We start from the raw sequence: 18,293 nt of genomic DNA on the forward strand, positions 1-18,293 counted from the left end.
GTACGCGTGCAATGTTGAATTATCGTACCGGATGATACCTGCGGTTTTCATCACCGGATAGGGTGGTGCTCGTACAATGAAAATACGTAAACGGGCAAACGGAACAACGGCAAACTATACGCCGCGATAAGAACCGAGAATGAACGGGTCGCTCGATGCTCTATGAAAAAAATTATGAACATTTTAGTCCGTCAATGGCATGTTGAGTGTGTCGTAACGAGCGCATTTATGGGTTAAGAATGCTCCCGTTGTGCCGCAGTCGCGTGTAAAAAAACAATTGTTGGGTCGAACCCGTGTTAATCCCCTTCGACACGCGATTGTCGTTTCCTCGATGTCCAGCGCCTCTCGGCCGACTTCTCATTGTTTCCGCGGTCGGTAGGATTTTCGCGGTTTCCTCGATTACGCATCAAGTATTCCGCCTGCGCTCCTCCCGATCGCGTTAAAATGCCGGAAAATGCGCGATATCGGCCTTGCGCTACGCCACACGCGCGCCCGTACAGTATTAGATTCCATTTTGATGCATATTACACGACGAGTTTGGCGCACGTGGTGCGGCGTGGTTGCGGAGAATAGGAATCGCGGTTGACCGGGAAACGGCAGTGCGATGCGCATCGAAGCCTGTGTATGGCGGATCTAATGCGTATTCCCGTTGACAGCTCGGCCTCGTCAAAGGGCGCGATCACCCTCGTTGTTGTCGGTTGGACGTGGCGGTTCTATTATGCCGTTGTCCAATGTTCCCTCGTCGCCTCGTCGACGGACGATGGTGAATGTCTTTGCCCCGTGTACATCCGGATGAAGAGATGTAACAAAAGAGATCGTAGGACGGAGGGAAGAAGAAGACGCACGAGGCGGAGAAGCGGACGGCGGCGGGGGGAAAGGAGGCGAGAAAACGAAACGTGACGATTTTCGTCGGTGCTTTCACGCGCACGGACATGTAGGTATCGGATCGGCTGAAAGGAATCCTCGTCACTGTCCACTTTTCATCGTTTTCTCGTCTTTCATCGTGCCGTCGTTCGTTTCGACGGCCCTGTTTCCACGGGATCGTCGAAAAAGAGCAAACAGACGAGCGAGCGCGCCCGGCAGATGAAATCCTTGCGCCGGATATCGATACGATCGAAAAATTCGCCGTCCATCTCGCTCCGCGACGTTTCAAGCGGGCGACGATGACAAAGGACGAAGATGTATCCGAGAGATTTCTATCGCTAATCAAATCAAAAATTTCCATCACCTTCAAAAATTCCGTCATCCTTCACGTGAGACATGTATGACTGAGAGAAAGCGCGCGTGTCTCTTGTGGAGTTTTCTATCTCATCCTTATCCCTTTAAAGGATGGTAAAAATGAGATGGAACGACCATCTGACACTTGCATCTCGTTCGCTAGCAATGCTTTGCTTTTACGGAGCACAGAAGGAGCAACAAGACCCGATTACTTTTGTCGCCTTAGACCTGAATTACCGCCCCGAAAGTCTAATTGTACTACCGTCCGTATACACGGTATTTTAGCTTTTACGCAAAACACACGTTATCATTTAGGCAAATACGTCGAAGTGGTAAACGGTGAACGCGATCATTGTGACCTCGGGCTCTTCGCCATTCCGGTTTCCCCTACGGCGTGATTGTCTCACAGGGCTGGTTTAATTAGGAAACGGACTAGGGTTTCTGCCGGACGTTTACTCAGCGTCGACAAAGCCGAAAACAATCGGTGCCAATGTCCTTCGAGCCCGCAGGCTTTGCCCGAGAAATTAATCGAGCGCCGCGCCAGGGCAAACAGCCGAGCTTCGCGTTTACTCGCGCCTGTCGTCCGCCCGAATCGTGGTTGCTGCTGGGCGATGGATAGAGAGATAGAGAGAGAGAGAGAGAGAGAGAGAGGAGAGAGAGAGAGAGAGAGAGAGAGAGAGAGAGAGAGGGAGGGAGAGCAGAAGAGGGAGAGTATCCACGACGACGGTTGCGATGCAACAATGCGGCCCGGCGACTCGATGCACCGAGATTCCAATTGGCTGTCAGATAGCAATTCGTTTAGTCGGCCACTGCACCACGACCGATTATCGCGCACGCATTGAGCCGAATCGAACAAAAAGTTGTGCTTTTCGGATATTTCAACTTTCACATGGTGCGCCCGAAGCCGGAAAATTTTGTTGTTTGGTTGCTGATCAAACGACGAAACATTCCGCTGCAAATTCTTTCGCCGCTGAAAACTGTAACGCTCCTCTTCATCGCGTTTCCCTTGTATTTTTCTTACGCGTGTTTTTTTTCGAGCCTATGTACACTTTGGTTAATTGAACGATAAAATTCGAACCGACGACGAGCAAAGTCTGTTCAGTCGTCGCATAATCAGCTTGTCAAAATAGAACTCAGTTGAGAAGTGGCGCTACATAGACGATAAGAGAAAAGGAGTGCGAGAGAGAGAGAGAGAGAGAGAGAGAGAGAGAGAGAAATCATTTGAGGGGGTTAATTAGTTCTCGCCATAATCCCAATGGTTTCGGACCACATGTGCGTGGCTTAATGCACGTTTATTGCGTGCAGCTGGAGCTTGCGTGCGCTCTCGTCGCGTTTATCCCCTTTTCCGCCCTCTTCTCGCTTCTCGCGTATCAGCAGCTTCCCCTACCTCCACTTGCATTCCGCCGTCCGTATATTGCGATCCCTCGTATTCCGAAAACATTCAATCGAACATTTTCGCTTTATCCCGGAATTTGCCGATTAATGGCTAATTAATAATATGTCACAACGGAGGGCAATACCTGTAAAATATCGGCCAATCCGTTTGTAATTCGCCTTGACTCGAATCATTTATATATCCTCGATGATCGATGATACGACCATACGTAATACCTGACGCAACTAATTCCTGCGCTTGAAAGAGTTCGCATTACACGAAAACTGGTACATTCCGCTTTAAGTTATCCGACAAGATCGGAATTGGCTGCTTGAGAATTCTGACGCCCGATAGGGGCTCTTCATTCTTCATTCTTCATTCTTCATTCTTCGCGTATACGTGTGTGTGTTTCCGTGTGCGTATACGCCCGCACATGTCGGTACCAATTATCCTAGTCTTTAGACACCCCTTCGGTAATGAAACGATCGTTTCTCATTTTGTGCCGTGCAATGCCATTTATATAGCAGAATTCTATACTTTCGTGCATTTTGTGCAACAGCGCAATTATCGAGGATATTTACGATTGTCACTTATTCGCTTGACCTCGAGTTCCCACGATACTTCCATCATTCAAGCGCGATTAATTATTTGATTAATATTTATAACAGATTTATTATAAATTATATATATTATGAATATACGCGCGTGCATGACGCACGTTCCTTTTCACAATCGAGAACGAAAACGTGCTTGTTAAATTATCGCTGTCGATGGGATTAAACTCGTCGATGACATTCAGTTCGATTGTTAAAGTTTTCGATTTGCGCGGTAGAATATGACCGTCCGTCTAAATATTATTTCTGGTTTGTTTTTGCGGTGAAAAATAATCCATCTATCTGTGCCGTTACTTCCGAAGGAAGTCTGAACTAAATACACTTATCGTTAAAAGCGCGCCGTAATAGAAACGCGCGCTTGAATTGTTACAACATCGCACGGGTGCAGCTTGCCGTTACATGGCTTGCTCTCGAGTCATTGCAGCTTTGTCCCGACATTACTTTCGCTCGTTTTGCCGTTATGATCTTTTCGCGTAGACGGAAACTTTCGTCTCCGCTTAGTGCGATCTAGCGGCAAAAGGAGCGGCTTGATACGAAATGTGTCATGTAAAGTGCAGCTCTCAGAAGAAGGGCTACGGAACATTTGCGTTGAACGTGCTTCTACTATTTGAAATTTTCTGCGGAATTTAATTCGCAGGTAGATAGGGCTGCAGTCGTCGGGCAATTTGCATATGCTTAATCGCTCGTTACGATTTTCGGCCGAAAATGCGATCTGCTAACTGTGATGTTATTCTGACACATTTTTTTCTATCCAGCTTGCATTTGGAAGATAGAGATCCTAATCAATCATTAGTTGCCTCATTGTTACGATTGGCGGTTCGCATTACGCTTATCGAAATTCTACAAGTTAATAGAATTCACGTAAATGTATCGCGTAATTCGGAAGAAAATATATTCTGCAGGTTGGCGCTAATTACCGTAATTAATGAGTAACGAGAAATTTCCCCAAAACATTAAACAAGTGAGACTTTACGATCGGCTGAAAACAATGTTCGAACAATGCGCCGCCGGCGAGGGTGGGGGAGGCTAGCGCGGTAAGATTTCTGAACACGATCTTCCCTATCTTCTACGTCGATATCTCGTCGGGAATCGTTAGATAGCGACGACAACCAAGTTACCGCTGCGAGCGTTATCACGGCCAATTGTGCGGAAATACCTCCGATCGTACGTTATCGACATTGACGTGTACGCGCGTATGCACCTCGTTCTCACTCTTGTGGTTCTCCTTCCGGTCCCCTCCTTTCATCGCTATTTTCTTTCCCGCTTCTTCTTCTCCTTCTTCCTCTTCCCAGTTACTTCCGTAGTTGCTGAGACGTTCGACAAGACGTTCTTGAAAGGCTCCATCTCAGCTCGGTAAGAGCCGCGCACCAGGAAAAGAGCTGCTTACCGCTCTTCCACCCTCAGTGGAAACTATAGTAAACCAGTGATAGAAACGAGAAATCCTATAAGCTTCCTTTTACCATGGCAACGCAATTGGTATAAAGTGCGTGGCGATCATTGCGCGCGAAACAAAGTACGCTTTTGTTTTGATTTTTTTTTAACGCGTAAAGCGGTAATCCTCTCTTTTACATCCTATTATTTATTCAAAAAGAGAACAGTTTTCTCTCGTTAGCTCTCGCGCACTATCGACGATAACAATAATAACGCACTGTTTTTCGTTCTTCATTATTTTTACGCCGAAACCGTGTCAAATCATAATTTGTGCTGAATATCCGTCAACCTACTTTTCGTGTGAAAGTACTTTTCTAAGTATTTTTGGACTCTCTCGTTCGTAGTATTCATAGACGTACATCTATGTGTTGTTTTATAGAGCGATTAAACTAATTAGGAGACCGGGAGCAGGACTAGTTCTGGACACCGAGATTACGGGATCTCTTGCTTTGCGTAATTTAAATGGATCTCGTGTAGCGTGTATATTCGGGTGGAGCGGTGGCATTTCAAGCAGATTATAATTTTTTTCCTTTTTTCCTTTTATATGACACAGTGTTCACGTACGTGAAACGTTTCAGCAACATTTAGCGGTCTATCTTAATATAAACGAAGAATTGAGCTGAACTTTTAACGAGATGTCAGAGTTTACGTTAAATTGAAAATAATGCGGATTAAAAGAATAAACTGAATATAATAAATTTAATTTATTACATTCATAATTTCAGTCTCTTTCCATTTATTAAGATTGTATGCAAAGTGTATTATTATTATTATTATTATTATTCAGATATTTAAACATTTACCTGCTCTCATTTCAGTTCTCGATTTCCGTAATAGAGACGTATAGTAATATTTTTAATGTCGTAATTAATTTAAATGAAAATTTTATATTTCATTGATTCAACATTCAGATGAGAAATATAATAGAAATAATATAATGGCATGCAAGTGAAACGGGTAGAAGAACACATGTTATAATATATTATTAATGAATTATAAATAAGCGTATTAAAGCTATTGATTATAGTTTGAATTGATATATATGTAAAATATAGTTTTTCCAAAAGATAAGAAATGCAAGCGAAGGTATTAAAGCAGATCTTTATTATCATGGTTTGCTTACGTATACATAGTACCTCTCTCCATTGATGTCGAATAATTGCGCATTTTCGTTTTGTAGAAAATGAAGTTAGGGATTTCATTATCTAAAGTACAGATAAAGCGGACTGACAGCCTTTATCCGCGGATGCTATCTCGCGTTCTTTTGATTGACAGTACGTGCGCCGGGGGTACATATCGCGGGCATCGTCGACCGACGGGGGCATCGGGATATTCAGTGGGGCCCCGGCGGTGTTGCGCCGCCGGGTGGACGTCGCCGCTCCCTAGGCAGAGGGTGGGGGGAAGAGGCGAGATGCCGGCGGGCGTCGCGACGCTGCTCGGTAGCGCCACGAACTAAAAGTCCGGGCGCCGCCGCGCGCCAGTGCCGAGCCCGCGATCGTGGCGAGCGTACGCGTGCTGCCTCGTGCGTACCGTGTATGTAACGCGCGCGCAGCGGACTGTCACAGTACACAGCTCCCCGGTAATCTGCGAGCGATCCGCGCGGAATTACTCGCCGAGCGAAATCCGCGATTGTAAATCCGCGCGCGCGGAAAACGATTTTCGCCGGTCCAGCCGCTCCTCTCGCATCGTTCCCCGCGGGCGACCGCCACGGGAGGCCGCTCCAGGATTCGCAAGGTGGTCGATGTCGAATTTCAAAGCGGGACCGCGGAGATCTCGAGGCATCTTTCTCTCCCTGGAGCACGTCGTTTCCTCTCTCCTTCCCCTTTTTGCTCCTCTCTTTCGCCCTCTCATCTCTCGACGATGAAGAAGAGTCATGTTCCGACTTTTCCGTCGACTTTTGCGTCCCCTTCTTTTCCCGACCTACCTTTACGCAGCGCTACCGTAAATCACGGGAGGTCGATAGTCACGGTGTGACGTGATTCCCGGTGCATCGTGGGGATTTGCCAGCCGAGATTCCGAGATTGTCGCATTTCTCTCTTCCGCCCGCTTCCTCGCTCACTCTTCTCCTCCCTCTCTTTTTCGATTCTTATTCGACGTATCGGATTGGAGCAGTCGCACGGCGGCGGCTTAACGAGTTCCGCGGCTTTTTATCGGCCGGCCGTTCAGTGATTGGAATCCGCATCCCGGCTGTCCCAGCCGGATTTTCGTCGTTTTCACCGGTGAAACGATCGGTGTCGATGTCGCTTCCACCGCCGCTGGAAGAACGGCGGAGGTGCCGACAGGTGTTTTTGCTAAGTAAACATGGCACAACTGGCTGAATGATAGATGAAGCACGTCTCGTGAATAAGCGAAGATCTCTTAACGAGCGGTCGATCGGTACTATCCAATATCGATGAGCCTTTCTGATTTTCTTCACGACGGAGCAATAGTCTCTCAAATCTGCTGTATCAGCCTCGCGCAGAGGAGAATTCCTTCCTTCTAGACGCGAATTCAAGAGCGAGGACTCGAATCGACTGTTTCTCTCAGGGTTCCGATTGTTAGCTCTTGTTCAACGGAAAATCACAAGAATCGAAAAGTTAACCAGTTTTAACCACTGGCCTAATTTTAATACTTTGATCTTTATTTCTATTAGTTTTACTCGTCGCGTCGTGTGTTTAACGCGACCTTTCCTCGATAATTACGTGGGCGTGATGTTTAATATTCATTTAATTAATCCAGTACGCGGTTTTGAACATCGTCTGTGACATATTTCATAAACGGGTTGCGCTGGTTGTTAGATTCTGATGTCCTGCGGTGTGCAGTTTGTAAAAATTCCGGTTCGAAAATGAGTGAAAGTTAATGAAAATTTGTATTTCGGAACGTCCTACAACACAAAAGCGCGCAACATTCTCGCTACGGTATTCTCGTTAGCGTCGCATTCCCTTCTCCCCTCCCCCCCCGACGTACGTGTTTGGTTAATCGTAACGCGAATCCCCGCACGCTGATGAGTGCGTTTTAACGAGCGTTTTCAGTTAACGCGACGGCGACATTCCTCGTAACCCTCCGGTGAACGGGACACACGTACCCCGCGTGTCTGCCACGCGTCGAGTTGATTTCCCCGCAGACCCAGGGGAGGTAGCTTGCTGAGCCCTATTAGCAAATTCGATTTGTCGCGGTGACTCTAGCTTCTGGCCTCTGAAACGGGTAGTTAACGATTTTTCTCGCCGAGCTCCCCGGTTCTTTCGCCGACAAATTGGAGCTGGCGTGCCGCGAGACTTTCCGAGGACCGGGAAGGCAAGGAGAAGGGACTATTCACGACGAAACGCTGTCGTTAGCAACGGCTCCTCCTTCCTCCTTCGGCGAACGTTGCCCCGGGCGATGAAGTGCGAAACTATTCGCTTTTTCAACGTGAAACAAAACACGAGAAATGAGAAGCTGACGAATCGACGAGTCGAGGCGTTCGAAAATCAGGAAAAACGTCAATTAACGCGCGATACAAAAAAAAAAAGAAAAGTGGAAAGAGAGAAAAGAAAATGCAATCCCATCTTTTGCCGCGAGGTCAGTGAGATTACTTATCGGCCAGCTAGGACTTTTAACTTCTGTAAAAACCGATAAATTCATTGGATCCTACTTTTCTACGGGTACGCATCTCCTACGGTTTGTCGGCGCAAGTTTTTAAACTAAAACTCTCTCCCGGCCTAAAACGTGAGGAGACGTATAAGTAAATTCGATTTAATAGCACAAGTTGGATCATATATCACGATTAAAGCGGAACTTACTTCCATTAGACTTTTCGCCGAAGAAAAACAACTCGCGCGATATATCGAGAAAACCAAGAGATTCGGAATTGTGAATGCTATCACCGTCGTATGTATTTAACGAGGTTTAATTCTCACATTTCATATGTGGTATCTGTTAGTTGCGAGATAGTCGTCATCTTTATTAGTGCCATTGTATTCGAGTTTTTTGTTTCAGTATTTTTAAATGCATTTTACTTACGATACTTTTACGTTACGGTCAACTGCGAGGGAAACGTACATCAGAGAGAAATGTTAGATCCTCCCGTAGAGTGATATATTGAATGTTTGAACGCGCGAGAAACCATAACATCCGCAACAGAACGGGAAACCGTGCTGAGTTAGGCACGGGATGCTACCAGATGTTCTGTTTGCTAACGAAATTTGTAGTGAAAAAAAAAAAGAAAGTCCTGAAAATTCCGTATTGTTGACGTACTGTATCGTTTTCAAGTTGGAATTTAAAGCTATAACGAAAGCAGAAAGATGAAAGCATTCACAATCGATTCTGTCGTTCGTAATTTTATTCCTACGGCCACCAAGCGGTCTACGTCTTCACGTAATTCAATAAACAATACCTACAGGACTATGGACTGTTTTCGCGTTTGTATTAATGCGACTTTTATAGTTCGACAAACAATTGAAATGTAGTAGAAGCAATAACAATATCGTTGGAATTCTCTCTACGAAGAAAGGAAGTTGGTAATTCATACAAAAATGACGTAGCTTCGAGGAAACGTTCCATCGCAATTCTTTATCGATCGATCTGTCTGACCACAAAACTGTAATTTATCAACCGGGATACGGGTTTCATGGGATATTTTTCTACAGCGATATTCGGCCGTTGAAATATAAAACTAACGCTTTAAAATGCTTTCTTGAGAACTTCTCAAGATTCATTTGTATGCGCAATTTGTATGCATTACGAAATTATCATTTATCGTTTATTGTAATTTCATTTCTGTGGCATTTTCTTTTCTCTTCGAGAGAACGCGTCTTCGAGATACGTGTAGTATATCGCCGCAAAAATGTCCGGTGCAGTGTTCGATGGCGCAGGAGTTTATCGGGATTATCAGGCTAGCTGGAGGGCTGCTCCGTTCGTGGATTCTTTAAAGTTGCTCGAGATCTTTTAAACTTGAGCACGAAGTTTGCTGGGTGGTATGGAAGAACGCCACTAAGGCTCCGGCAATTAATCACTTAGCGGTTTTATTCAATTACGTTTCGCCGCGAAGCGGAGACGTTGAGTGTCGTTGAAAGTGGTGGACGAGAGGGCGAGGAAGACGGTAGCGGAATTGGGGTTCGGTGAAGACAGCATCGAGCGATCAGCGAGTTATCGTTCGAGCTAAGCTTCCTGGGTGGAAGTCTCGGAAACCTCGTAAAAGTGTTATTTGGCTTGTGGCCTGCCGCAAGGACGACACGGCACGGATCGCGTTTCTAACGGAAGGCCGCCATCTGGTACACGCATGCTTCTATATGCACCGAGTTCTCATCGATCATCGACGGCGATGAAGCTCGCCGAGAGGAATACGATCTACCTTCGTGTCATGCTCGCGGCGCGATAAAGCGAGCGCGGATAAACGTTGCGGGAAAGGATGGAGGGAAGTGCGTGAGGACGGAGGAGACGAGAGGGATAACGGAACGAATTCACGTTCAGCTGATCATTAGAGGCGTATTCAGTGTATATCCCACTATTTTTCCCGCAACTACAGTCTCCCTTTGAGGCGAGAAATAACATCTTTCGCTATATGTTGTGACTCTTTATTTCTTCCATCAGCGTCTCGAACGCTCCTTACCCGCGGAAGTTTGTCGCGCGGCTGATCCCTCGTGCAAGTTTTCCTCCCCTCGTTTCATCGAGTTTGCCTGGTGTGCTCCGGTCCACTTCTTCCCTTATTCCCAGCGAGATCTTCGTCGCGATTCCTTTCACTTCCGTTCCCGCTGCCTTAACATTCCACACTCCAATCAAGAAATCCTCTCTCTTTCGAATTGGAGCGCGGATTCGGCAGTCGATCCTACGGATCGAGTTCTTCTCGTCGGAGATGAGGAAATAGGATAGATTTGACCGGAGAGAAAGATGCACGACCTTCGAGACTCCTAACCACTTTGCGATAAAGCACATTGCTGTATCGGTTTTCGCAAACCAATGGTTTAGTGGAAACTCTCGAATGATTCTCGTTTTGATTTTCAGTACGAGCGAGAGAGCGGTTCGTCAATGATCACATAGATCTGCGAACGAGTTCGTCAGTGAAACGGGTGACGTGATTCATACCGAGACACTTTTCTATCGTAAAAAGGGATTTCGTGGAGATTCGCGTTTAGACTTGGCGCGGAGAGAGTCAAGTCTCTCGCGAAGAGCGGACGAGGGAGGAGTGATATGAGTGCTGAACGCAGGATCTTTCGTGACGTTAAACGGCGATTGAGTGGCGAGCGGTTCGAAGGAAATACCATTGAGTGATCGGCACGCGAGGAAGACCGGACGTCGCGCGAGGCTCGCGTGGATCGGGCTAAGAGAGAAAGAGAGAAAGAGAAAGACGAGAAGGGCGTAATAGTAGTGTGTTTCTTTTTCCTTTCTTTGGTTGCGTGAGGAAAGCGAACCTACGCGTGCGGCAAGAGACGAGAAAAGTGAAGACGAGCTGGAGGACGGCCGGGTGAAGGTAGCCTCGAGGTGGGAAGGAAGGTGAAAAAAGATGATGCGGTGCCATCCGATCGTTCTCTTCGCCGGCCTGCTCACCGTCATCCGTGCTCAAGGTCAGTGTGTTGCCCGGCATCCTTCATCTTCTTTTATTCTTACTCTTCGTTTCCCATTATGGCGCAATTATGTCTTACTTTGCGTTCTCCCGCTCTCTGCCCTGTACCCGGTTATTCTTTGAATTCGGCGAGAGGATCTCCGATCACGGAGATCGCGGTTTCTTCCTCCTCGAAAATCGCGGACGACGATCCTTCCGTAGTGTCTCGCGCTCGCGCATCGATCTTGTCTTTCATCGCGATAAACGTTAAATATCTGTCTTTTTCTGAAAGAGATTTCTCGCTAACGCAATAACGATCGAACAATAATTTAAACGTAACTGAATCCAAGTGACAGGTTGAAGAGAAGAGCCACCGCTAGACGATGAGAATTGAAAGCTACGGGATTAGTTTAATTGTTTGGCGCTACTTATCTGACGTATAAAAATGTTGTGAGTAAGCTGTGGAGCACGCAGCGTTTCGGAAAAAGTTTGGTCCTAGTAATATTGCATTACGGTATAATGCGGTCACAAAAGCGGCACCCATTTGCTTTTGTCAAACTTTTTATGTACACATAGGTCTTCTGGCACGAAGTAGAATTCAGGATCCGCGCGGGCGGAGGATGACGCGAATTTTAATTACACGGTTTTCCGTCATACGAGCGGCTACATAAATGCCCGTACTCTGCAGTCGCAAAAGTTTTCAAACGGTCACTCTTTCTGCACGATATACTGTTGCAAATCTTTTAATTTAAATAAGCCTTTTAGAAATTATTTTACCGAATGCGATATTTTTAACGTTAATCTCACGATCGGTACATGGACGATTAATTCTTTTTGTACTCTAGAAACAGTTTATAAAGTAAGATTAGACAGTCTCTCAGATTTCGAATGAATCTGTTGTTAAACATCCTTTCGTAAAATGATGTGCGCACACTAAACATGTAGGATTTACGCAGATTTCTCTTAAAAATTTCCTTCACGCAAATTTTAAGTCTTCCGTACATGCGTGGTAATACCAAGATCCTCCACCATATTACAACGTATGAGCTTATCGCTGCGGGATAAATCACATTTGTCGTCGGTATAGAATCTTGCACGGCGCAACTTTTCATCCCTGTCGGATATTTCGTTCGCGAGTGAAATTTGTTTAACACACCATTCAAGTCTATTTCCCTAACAATAGCGCACGTGCCAACATTCACGTGTAACGCCGTGGTTTCACGCGTATCTGTTGACGTCTACCCATTGTCGCGGGCGGCCATTAATCATCGTCGCACGAGGACGCTTCCCAAAAGCAACAACAATATTATTTTACCAGAGTGTCGCGCGATTTTCCCGGGCGTTTTTTGTTTTAAACTAACCAAGTTTTTTTTTACAGTCACGAGCATTACGCGCAATATTGCGCGAGGGCATTTCTCGTCATTTCTTTCCTTTTCCTCGTGCGACTCTTCTCTTTAATTGCTTGCTTTTGAAGCGAGAGGATGCGGAAACGGTGACGGAAATAAGAGGGGCAAACGGACACGGCGGGGTTTACGATGCACTTAGCCTGTGGTCATTCACCCAGTATGAATTTCTTTTTTACGATGCTGTAGTTTTTCTGAATGTTTATCGAATCGGGTAAAATTTTTCCTAGCCGATGAAACGTCGACGAAACTTTTTGATTCCGAATATGTCCACAGCCAATTATCATTACATTCCTTTTTAAGAATCGTCGAATTTAGACTTTGTCAGCTATCAATAACATATGTGAGCTATAGATGACTAGAAATAACACTCGTATATATTTTCACAGTGGTCGAACAATTATATAGCACTCATTACATTTTTTATGAATTTACACACCAGTAATATAAATATTTGGTATAGTTTTTTCGTCTCTTTTGATTATTATCGATATTTTCGTAAACCACATTCGAAATATGACAAATTAGTTATCAGTTTTTATATCTCCCCAATTTATAACTCTTTGTTATGTAGAGGTAGACTCAAGATATATATATAGTAGTTTACGAATCTTATATTAATTTTTGTAATACGTAATTAAAAAATAGTGAATGCTTATGATTTGCAAATTATATCAATGTCTCAACACGAATCGCTTTCTTCTTGTTTTGGCCTTTAGAGTGTCTGTATTGAAATATATTCATATATATATATATATTTATAAATATATAGACATATCGGTGGCTTTGGTACACTTTGTTATATACAGTGCAACACAAAGCATGGAGATTATCGGTGGCATTTACAAGTCGGTGCTTTCACCAAATTGATTTTCCGGGGTTTCGTTCGCTGTTTGCACGTTTAATTATGCGCGCCATTATTCCTGCGCTGCAAATAATGTAGCTCAACGCTCATTAACTTTTTACGATACCAATTTTTGGTCGAAAATAACTTTAGCGTAATGCCCGTCAATTCCTGGCGAGCGTACCATTGCCGTGTTTCCTTTTACGGTTAAATCTACGGCTTTTAATGGATAATACAGCAAAACAGCTTATTACTCGTCGTAATTTCAGCGGCAGCCTTCCGCCTTCGGTTTATCTAGTTTAGTAATCGCTCCTACAGCGTGAGTATTTACATTTCACCATTATTAATTTCAAGTTAAGAGCAATGATTTAAAAGGATTTAAATCTAAGAAGATAATAGAAGTTAAGTTTTTTAGGAGAAAAGTATTTTTTTCTATGATGACGAAAAATTCGCGATTTATAATTGCTCCTGATTTCGATTCCACAAGTTAACTCTAGCCTACAATCGTACGGGAGTCCATCTTCGCGATTTCCCTCCGGTAACCGGAGGTATCCCGAGCCCTGCCACTCGTCGGGGCCCCTTTGTATAATCGAATCCAAGCTGCACGCGCGCGGGCGGGTGGACCTACGTGCGTGCGTGTGCGCTCGCGTGCGTGCCGCACGATCATTGAGGCGTGGTCGACGAATTACGTGTCCCCGACATATGTCCCCCTGAGTATAACTCTCTCCCTTCCTCCCTCTGCTTATTCCTCTCGCGCACCCCCAGCGGATGGTTCGGCCGGCCACCATACGGTCACGTATGCTCCGGCAGGGTTTCTCCGGCCGAGCAGGTTGTCGGCGCGCGCGGCGTGCGCGTGTCCGGTCGAGTCGGGTCTTTCCTTTCTTGCGGCCGGGGACACGCGACATCCCGTTTCTTTCGTGAGTAAGGCGGATTACAGCGCAAAGTATCGTATCCGCTGTTTTCGCTTACTCTCTCTTTCCACCGAAGGGTGACTTTGCCAGTGAAATCGTCGGAAGCGCGATTCAACCACGCTGAATCAGCAGTGTAATAAACAGGAGAGTAAAACAAAATTGTTTTAGCCGTCTTATTATTTGAAAATTTCTACGTCAGCTTGAGAGTATATTTCGCAAAAGTCATTTGTAATATAAAATTTTTAGACATTTTTGGGAGAATGCAACACTGACTTGACTCTTTTTGGCGACTCGGATTTGGAAATATATTTAATTATACAGTTGAAAAAAACCTCAAAGATAGCAACCCCTCTCAGGTGAAATTTGCGCACCGTAGCTTATACTCTGAATGGGAAATGGGGTAGGGCATAATCCATCGTTTCACGGGTATGATTTAGGAATAGTCAAGATCGCTCGGTCGACGAACGGGTAATTCGTTAAAAGTCAAATAACGGGCGCCTGTTGCGATGCGGATTTGATTCGTGCGCGAGAAATGGTGCACACGGGATTTCTCGCGTCCCCGTTATTTACAGAAACTCCGAAAGCCGTATCGCATTTCACGGCGCAACGACAGTGTAAAATCGCGATATATCTTTAAAGCCTGCTCCTCCTCCTCCTCCCTTGCCTCCTCTTGCCGTCCACCTCTCCATGCTAGCTATTACGTTTCACGAATTGTGATGCCGTTTATAACCGACGTAACGTCTCAGATATCACGTTGCGGATTATTCGCGAATATGTATCGAATGCCTTCGCTGATAACAGATCGTTAGAAGTCGCAGAAACGCAGACGGATCGTTATAGTTGGTGAAATCTAACGCGGACGATAGTTAAACTTTTTATCCAGCATATTTAATCGGCCGTTGATTGCGCGGACTCGACACGTTAAATGCCTTCCTAGGATCAAAATTAGGTGAACGTTAAGTGAACATTAATTCCATTATCGCTGGGCGAAAGGCGCTTTGCCAATTGCCATCTTCCGCATTAATTATTTGACTCCTGTTGCATAAGTATCCAATATATTATGCGGGCTAAAGAAACTAATGAGTTTTAGACGAGCGGCCATTAAGCGATTACGCGACTTTTCCTCACGTTATACGAGCGATAATGAGACGCGCGCGCGCGCGCGCGTGCGAGGAAAGCGCGGGACTTAGATAAATAGTTGCAGAGGGGCGGGGGTGGCGAGAGGGCGAGTCCCGGGGGTGGATCAATTCTACACGTAGATTAGACCCGACGATGGTAACGATAACAATAATTTGTTCTGTCGCTTTACGCGAATGACGCTCGGCTTGAGTAATTGGATCTCCCACAAGCGCGCGCGCGCGCGCGCGTTCGTCACGAGCACTCGAGTCGCGTTCGCATAAAAAATTATTTCCTTCCCGATTAAACGAGATATCGCTCCGCGTTCCTCGCAAGTGCGCATTCGTCGGCGTGGCAATTTTTTTTCACACGATTTGCGATAAAAGCGTCGGTTAAGCGTATAACTAAGTAACGTTGCTTTCCGCAGCGCGCAATCGGGAACGGGTCCGATGCAAATTACTCCAAGACACCAAGGTTCTTGCCCAGGCACCAGGTGCGCGAGTTACCTGACCCGTGAGACGAATCGCGCGCGCAAACGAAGGTAAACGTGAGCAAGGAAGACCATCTTCCGCGCCGGATGATAGCACGCGGAAATAGGGATGAGATTGGGCGTTGCCCGTACCGTCGTCGTTGCGCTTACATCGCGAAACTACTACGTGCCGCGTGGCACAGTCTGCGCCTTATTAAAGCTCTCAGATACTCGGAGTAAGTTTCACGTTCAAAGAGCACGGGATACGCGCTGGTCTTTGGCACGCTCTCCCGACATCCGAGTCGCGGGAAGCGTCGTTTGCGCGCGTCGCACCTTCCCTCGAAGCGTCCCATTTTATATACACCATCTGCGCGCCTACGTTTGCCCCTTTTTCCACATCCGTCTTTTTACCTTGTTATTAGCATGTCTTCTCGCCAGGCAGGAAGTTGGCGTATCTCCGCCGAAGTAATATAACGCATCGTGAAACTTTGCAATATGTAACGCCGTACAAAGGTCGCTTCGATAGAACCGGGCAATACGTTATCGCGCGTTATAGTAGCTGATCCTTTCTTTCACTGGCGCGGTTTTATTTCGCGGTTTGTTTCACGAGCTCCAGCAAAAATAATGCGCATTTCTCGGCGCGTGTCGCATTCGTGTCGCGAATAAATATCTCGATTCTCGTAAAACCAATCTATTAAACGTCCGTCACGTCCGCGGGATAAAAAGGTTAATTTCAGCGATGAATAGAATAATACGTGCGTGTTTCTGACGGGATTAGATATCATAAATCTGGTGCGCATGACACGGCGAATAAAACTATTTCGTCAACGACGGCGACGGCGACGACGACGGCGGCGGTGGCGGCGGCAATTATAACGCCGTGTTGGCCAATACAACGGCGCACAACCCCATTGTGGTCTGCAGAGTTAATTGTATCGATTCGATACAGCTCCGCGCGTGCACCATGAATTTCCTCCGCGCCGTACGGCGGCGGGCCCGGGGTTATCGCCGATTACCGGGATAACTTTCGAATCGTACGGTAATGATTTGTGATCGACAGCGAATTTGCATACGCGTGCGGCGGTAGCTACTACGGGAAGGCTGTGTAGACGGGCGGAGAGAACCCCCGCGCGCGCGAGCAACGTGTTCCCGCCACGACTAAACTAATCGAGGAGAGAATTGTACACGTATGCGCGTTACTGGCACCGCCGGCAGTCACGTATACCTCCGTCCGTATGCCGTTCCAGTTTTCCGCAGTTTAAAGCCCTTCCGTGGCACCGATCAACGGCGATAAAGTACACGTATTAACGCCGTTCCACTCGCGATCGTTATATACGTAGAAAATCGCCCCGATACCGATCGCGTACGATACTTTATACGAAGCCGATACAACCGAAGCCACGTACGATCGTGGTCGGAAAGACGTCGCGAATGATGGCGCGGGGGGAGGGAAGGGGGCAAATAGATAGCGCGCGGTTCCAGGATATTTTTCATCATTATATCGCAATACCGTGCGAGAGATACGGAATTACAATCTTTTACACGTACGATCGGAATCCTCTTTTGACTTTCATGCTAAAGTGATATTGTGAGATCGCCAGGTGATATAAAAATCGTAGAGCAGAATAAGCCGGATTTGCAAAGACTATTCCATATTCCTTTTCAAATAGTAGCCGCGCAATGTTTTTCCTGCGATTTGCTTGTGGCGATTAAATACAAGGCGTGTTTACGGAGGTATATTTAATTGGAAATTCATATTTGATTCAGTAAGAATTTAATATCCGGCGCGAGCAAAGTAATCGTATTATTACATAAACATATGCACACACGTATACAGCTACAAATTTTCCCATTGTTTACGTTTACGTAAACTATTCGGTATTACCGCGTATTACATACGCGAATTATAAACGCGAATGTTATAACGGATTCATTGGATCAATTACAAGGATAATTTTCATATAATTCTGACAAGCATGTTTCATGGACGTGTATTGTTTAATTCGTTTCAAAATGTTGATCCTCGAAAGCTATTAGAGCGCCCCGCATCAAGCATTCATTTTAGAACCGTAAAGCTCCGATATCCGGAACCATCGAAAAGCAATATCGCGTATTAGAATTACCAGATGCGCGTTTCATGGCGGCTGAGTTCTCTTTCTCCCTGAAATATTCTTTTTTCGTCCTCAGATGTAAAATTGTTAAATTTAAACACGAGTTTGGTTAAGGGGACTCCGCGATGCGGAGGCGGCTCAACCGTGACATTTCAGCGAACATACTCGTGAGTCTGCGAAAAAATTATGTTAAATGAGAAAATGCCAACCGTTTTTATCAAGCTCGGCAAGTCCGGCCGTTGCACTATTTTTCCATGCATCTTCATCGTTGCGTTTCCTCGCGTTTTACAAGCCATGTACCGTGC

General features: G+C 45.8%; 1 protein-coding gene across 3 annotated transcripts in view; it reads left to right on the forward strand.

The window, feature by feature from the left end:
* Positions 1-3,540: 3,540 nt before the first annotated feature.
* Positions 3,541-18,293, forward strand: part of LOC105834897 (nephrin) — a 289,371-nt gene continuing 274,618 nt past the window's right edge. The window contains exons 1-2 of one of the 3 annotated variants that reach the window (XM_012677732.3): positions 3,541-6,372; positions 10,597-11,156. In XM_012677732.3, coding sequence (XP_012533186.1) covers positions 11,096-11,156 — 61 coding nt within the window. In that variant the 5' untranslated portion in view covers positions 3,541-6,372; positions 10,597-11,095. The remainder of the gene's footprint in view (positions 6,373-10,596; positions 11,157-18,293) is intronic. The other 2 variants (XM_012677733.3, XM_012677734.3) reach the window with 2 other exon arrangements.

Source organism: Monomorium pharaonis, chromosome 7, assembly GCF_013373865.1.
Source record: "Monomorium pharaonis isolate MP-MQ-018 chromosome 7, ASM1337386v2, whole genome shotgun sequence".
Lineage (NCBI taxonomy): Eukaryota > Metazoa > Arthropoda > Insecta > Hymenoptera > Formicidae > Monomorium > Monomorium pharaonis.